The sequence below is a fragment of the Cygnus atratus genome, chromosome Z (genome assembly GCF_013377495.2).
Source record: "Cygnus atratus isolate AKBS03 ecotype Queensland, Australia chromosome Z, CAtr_DNAZoo_HiC_assembly, whole genome shotgun sequence".
NCBI classification, from domain to species: Eukaryota; Metazoa; Chordata; class Aves; order Anseriformes; family Anatidae; genus Cygnus; species Cygnus atratus.
The window spans coordinates 40,390,565-40,396,564 of NC_066396.1; the positions used below are offsets into that span (position 1 = coordinate 40,390,565).

Below are 6,000 nucleotides of genomic sequence, written 5' to 3' on the forward strand. Positions count from 1 at the left end.
GCAAAAAAGACTCATGACACTGAGGGACTAGGCAATAAGATAGTAAATGAAAATGACATCTGAAAAGCGCAGATTATAAAGAATGTAAGGAAACAAAGCCACCTCTGTGTTTTAACTTATTTAGGTACAGTCAGATGGGCTTTAAGTTAGGTATTACTAAGCAGAAAAGGCATAACGCATCCATTGTGGATAATACTCTGAAAGAATCAGAAAATTGCTTTCTGACAATAAAATAATTAAGTAGACTATCAAGAACTCTTAAGAAAAGGGAAAAAACCTTGAAACATTGTTACACTACTGTATACATGTATATACTACTGTGTCTTACATACTGCAGGTAATTCTGGGCTCCACAACTTTCAAAGGGTTAATAAAACTACAAAATCTTGAGAGAGAGGCCACAAGGATGATCAGAGTGATAGATCAGTGCTCGCATAAGAAGAGACAATAGAAAACATTAGCTTGGAAATGCTTTGGGAGAAGAAAAGAGAGGTATGGTAATACTTAACTAAATGTCACAGAGAAAGTGAACAAAAAATACTTGTACTTATTCAAGGCATAAGAACCACAGAACACCCATTAAAACTGTCAGGCAGATGGTGTGTAACAAACAAAAGGGGGTTTTCCTTATCACACAGAGCACGCGATAAAAAGGTAAAACTCACTGTCTCGGATTTTGTGAGAAGCCAAAGCATAAATGCACTTTAAAAACAAACAAATAGCAAACCTAGACAACTGGCTGTAGCTGTAGCTAACGTATTATTTCAGACACAAATTTTGAGCTAAGCTTTCAAAGCCTGAACACCAGATATAAGTATATTCTACTGCTCATAATCTTCTGTTAGCCAAGACAAAACAGTGGTTGAGAAGGACCTGTGGTCTCTTAGTATCTCTTGTTCTCACATTTCTACCATACTTGGGAAAGACTGCAAGAAACTTGCAGGACTGAACCATAAATACCTGGAAACATCAATGCAGCAACTATTTATATTCTGCCACGTTCTGCACTCCAACCTTTTCTCTCCTTGACTTCACATAGACTATACACAGCAAGTTTAAAAATCTATATTGAAAATTACTGAAAACATTCTGTGATTACATGGAAAGTCATAAAAGCAAAATTAATTGCTTTTAGAGAAGGAAAAGCCTAATGGAGACTTCACTTTATAATATATAGAGAATTTTCCTCTCTGTTAAGAGGAAGGGTCTTAGAAAACAACAACAACAACAAATGTTTAAGTCCTTTCTGTTGTATATTCCTAGGCTGGAATTTGCTCCATGTAGAAAAACAGCCTTGATTAATGTTGTAGCTGGAGCCAGAGCCAAATGAATGATGAAGCACTTGCAGTAATAGGTTCCCCTGCATAGTCTGGAGCATTTGTTCTTCTGGCATAGTCTGTAGCTATTGTTTATGAGTAAAGAAAATTTTCCTGTACTCATGCTGAGTAGTACTCATGTAGTCAGAACACTGCAATCAGTTTAACCCAGTAAGACTAACCATGATGTGAAATACTAATGTTGTAAGACTGGCATCATCCAGGTTCTGAGATACAATTGCAGGGCTTTAGTGTCTTCAACAGGTAGGGCTGCAGTAGCAGGGTGACACACAGCAGCTCATCGGTTCTAAGCCATCCACCCATTTACCCACGCAGCGCTACCTTACATTGGTAGCAAATTAGGCATAGCCCTTTCTATGCCCCAGCCTACTGCTAGCTTCTATCAGCAGAGAAAGATTTCCCACAAAAGCCTTGACCAAGAAAGGGAGGAAAAAGTGTCATCAGCCTTCTCTGCAGCAGAATGCTACTCTGAATTGCATTCTTCATGCTCCTGTGGTACAAACTAAATCAGTGAGTTGACGTCGACCTGTAAGATTTATAAATTTTTTCTGAACTGAACATTCTCATGTCCAGATCCCTCTTCTTCATTCCAGCCACACTTGACACACACATACAAGAAGACAGCATGGTCAGAAAGACCCCCCCAGTGCTCCTCCTGTAGAGGAGACTGCTCCAAAACATGCATTCTTCTCCCACAGTTCAGGAGATACAAAGATGTTTACATTTCTTTTGAAAGCCCCACATTGCAGGAATTGCTGCTATTTAATTGTTGTTCTCTACATCCCATCTGAAATAAATAATATTTTTTACTGTCCAGGGACTTCTTCAGATTATAGTTTTCTAGACAACTCCTTTCTGATTATTAACAGCTATTTAGAAAGATTAATGCAGTACATACTTTTAGTTGTTCTTAGCGCTTGCTGTTTACCTATGGTGCAGAGAGGACTGCTATCATAAGAAAAACAATTTCTATTAATAATATTAAGTGAGGCCACCGTCAATATACTCAAGCAGAAAACTTGTCAAAACCAAAACTTCAGTTCAAAGGTTGCAATATACAAAATACCAATGGGAAAATGTATTAAGTATTTATAACTGCATTATGCAGTATCTCTTAACAGGGCTACTGAAGTTTATGCTGCTTAGATAAAAATGTAAGGGAAATGCTTTCTTTGCAAGTTCCTAAAAAGACATAGTAAAACAATTTAGCTGGCGTACAATCAACATATGATCAAGGATAAACAGTTCAGGTTAATCCTTTACATATGCCAACATAGTTAAATATTAATGGATTCACAAAGGGATTTTATCTTCTACTTTACCATTTCTCTAAAAATTGCCTTCATTCTCTAATACTTCTAATATATGTATGATAAGCAAAGATGGTATAATAAACTTTCTTTTACATATTACATACAGAGCATGATGGCTATAGGAGAATGGGATCTTTGTTTTACAATTGCTCAGTCTCCAAAGATTCATAACAGAGCTATAAAACAGGGAAGGCCCTGATATTCTAATTATCTACAATGAAGTTTAGTTATGTACATTTTGTTATGTACAAGCAATTCTCCGGAGGATGGGGGACCCACCTCTGCAAGCACAGGAGTCCCAGGCCCCAAGAACTACAAGGTAAGACTGGCAGCAAGGGGGGGTTTCTTACTAGCCTATAATTTGTCCTGTAATTGTACCTACTTACTAGAAATGTGATGGCTGGCAGAAGTAAAGGCAGCCCATGAAAGGTAACAACCGTGAAACTGAGTTTTGCATGGGTACCAGTCCTCACAGTTAGAAACAAGCTGGCATGAGACCACAACAGACTTTAAAACATCCCACTTCTGCACTGTATATAGAGGGGAGAATAGCTCCCACTACTTGGGGCCAGACTATCGGGCACTGCAAACAGTATAAACGTGCTGCAGCTTCACACAGCCCCACCAAGAGTCATCCGACAACAGGACACATAAACCTGCACGCCTGCTAGCACGATACTAAGTACCTACAGCTGATGAAACTCAATTATGGAGTCGGTCTTTAACCACCCTGGCGGATTCCTGTTAAGTCTTGTTATCCAAACTCGTCCCATACGTTCAGGCCACAGAAATGTCAGTTTTGCAGCGCCTTCTGGCATAATTCTTCCCCCATGCAACCACGCAACTTGATGCATCCCGAAGTCCCTGTAAACAAGCACGCAATCCCAGCGTGGCACCCCGGCATTATTCAGCAATAATCACAGTGCCGGCAGCGATCAGGACATTCCCATCCCCAACACGCGCCCCACATGGCGCTGAGGTCGCGAGCCCCCTGCCCAACCTGCCACCCACCCACCCGGACCGGGAGGCCAGGGGGCTCCCATTGCCGCGACTCACCAGCTGGCAGCGGGCGCGCTGCAGGAACTCCTCCATGGTGCGGGCGGGCAGAGCCCCGCAGCCCCGCACCACACCGCTCCGCACCGCGCCCCGCAGCGCCGCGCCGCGCCGCGCCGCGATGCGCTCCCGCCGGCCCCACGCCCGCGGCCACGCCCACCCCGCCACGCCCACCGAGGCCACGCCCCCACTGCCACGCCCGCCGCGGGTGGTGACGTCAGGCCGCGCGGCAATTTGGGCCGGGGGGGTGCCGTCTCCGAGCACAGGGTAGACCTGGCGGCCGGACACGCTGCCCTCGGCGTCGGAGCCCGGCTCCCGGCCGAGCCGAGCCGAGCCGAGCCGAGCCGAGCCGAGCCGAGCTGAGCTGAGCTGCAAAGGACCGGCGGAGACCTCATCTTTCTCCACATGCACCTCCAAGGAGGCTGCAGCGGGTGGGGACTAGCCTCCTCCCAAGCAACAAGTGGGAAACAGCCTCAAGTTGCACCAGGGGAGGTCTAGGTTGGGTATTAGGAACAATTTCTTCACTGAAAGGGCTGTGAGGCATCGGAACAGGCTGCCCAGGGAAGTGGTTGAGTCACCATCCCTGGAGGTCTTCAAAACACGTGTAGATGTGGTGTTTAGGGACATGGTTTAGTGGTGGACTTGGCAGTGCTGGGTTAAAGGCTGGACCAGATGATCTTGGAGGTCGTTTCCAACCTAAGCGATTCCGTGATTCACAGCTTCCTCCAAAGGTCTCGTACCACTAGTATTCAATGGTGTGTCTGCTTTATAAACCACAAATGACTAACCCAAAACAGTGCTGATTTATTATTCCTGTCAAGTTGTGCCTCACTGTGGAGTTAGCAATGGCTAATTATTAATAAATTCAGTAGAACAAGACTTGGGATTTTTTTCTCTCATGTATTACATTCCACCTCATTGCAAATACTACTGCAAAAGCTAAAAGCTCTTGCTTCCTTATTAACAAACTCTTTCTTATGAGTGTAATTCACTTCCATTTGATTTGTTAATTCTCTCATGATATCTTGCAGATCCTATTACCGAGTTGCCTGTCATGGTCAATGCACTCTGCCTAGTCATATGCTCCTGTTCCAAAGTGTTCTGGAGAATAGGAAAAATCCCTAATCTGTAACATCATCATTTAAAACAGAATGGTAAATCTTCATTAAAATATTTGAGTGGACTGACGCTCTGTGTAAATGACATGAAACATAATATTGTAAATGACGGTTTTCTACAGGGAAAAAAATAATCTGATGTATTTACTGGAACATTTCTTTTTCTGAGACACATTACTTAGTGACTCTGAATTTGGATTTTCTCATTACTCTATAGAAGAGTAGGTCTCCTGACAGATTACTAGTCTTGCAATACTTGTAGCGTAAAATTGAAAATGCAATTGAAAATTGGGAAAAAAATAAAATAAAAAAATTGAGATTGCAATACAGGAATTGCAGTGTACTTTGAGATGCAGAGTTGGTGTTAACTAAAAATGTTTTGCCAAGTAAAAAATCGATATGATCCTGTGAAAATGGAATCAAGTATTCCCTTCAGGAAAGTCTGCAAAATAAGTTAAAAAATATATATATATCCAACTTACTACAGCAGGAAACTGAAGTTTGGGAAAATAATCCTTAGTCATTTTTGCTGCATACATATTTAAAACAAATATGATTACAGAAGGCAAACTTTGGACATCAAGTAACTGGAGAATAAGAAACTGAATTTGCTAAACAGGTAGCAAACTCGTATTTTTATGCATCATATCAACAAGCGTACTTACTCCCATATACTGTAAACAAAGTGTTTTGACTAATTATTTCTTTACACATCCAGTGAGTGTGTCTCTATATGTGGTTATGGGCATAGTCAGTAAATCTATACTTATTCTCTAATAGGGTGGTCTTTCACTAGATTTAGAAGAGCCCTGTGGATTCTTTGTGATCCACATGCTGGCAACCCAAAGATGTCCCCAGTACACTTGTGTTGAAACAAAACAGAATGTGTCTGAGCTCTGTGTTTGCCAGTTAGTATCAGTAAAATGCTACATGGGTAAAACAAAATTTAAAAGAGAAAGGAAAATGAAAGTATCTGTAAAATCTGTGTTTTGCAACTGTATTTTAAATGACTTAACTACCTCAGTAATTATTATATGAATTTAGTGTTGTATAATTAATTATTCAAATCCTATTGTACAAAATCATGAGCAGAGAACTAGTGTTTTTATCTGCTTCATAATTAGAAATTCCTCTGCCTGATTCTCCACTTTTCTACCCCACTAGCAGCCACTAAATTAC

The 6,000-nt window shown here is 41.7% G+C and overlaps 1 protein-coding gene across 3 annotated transcripts in view; it reads right to left on the reverse strand.

Moving 5' to 3' along the window:
• The window catches only part of PRUNE2 (prune homolog 2 with BCH domain), a 139,153-nt gene extending 135,302 nt beyond the window's left edge, over window positions 1-3,851 (reverse strand). Inside the window, exon 1 of one of the 3 annotated variants that reach the window (XM_035558502.2) lies at window positions 3,707-3,851. In XM_035558502.2, coding sequence (XP_035414395.1) covers window positions 3,707-3,742 — 36 coding nt within the window. In that variant the 5' untranslated portion in view covers window positions 3,743-3,851. The remainder of the gene's footprint in view (window positions 1-3,706) is intronic. The other 2 variants (XM_035558499.2, XM_035558503.2) reach the window with 2 other exon arrangements.
• Between the last annotated feature and the right edge of the window lie 2,149 nt (window positions 3,852-6,000).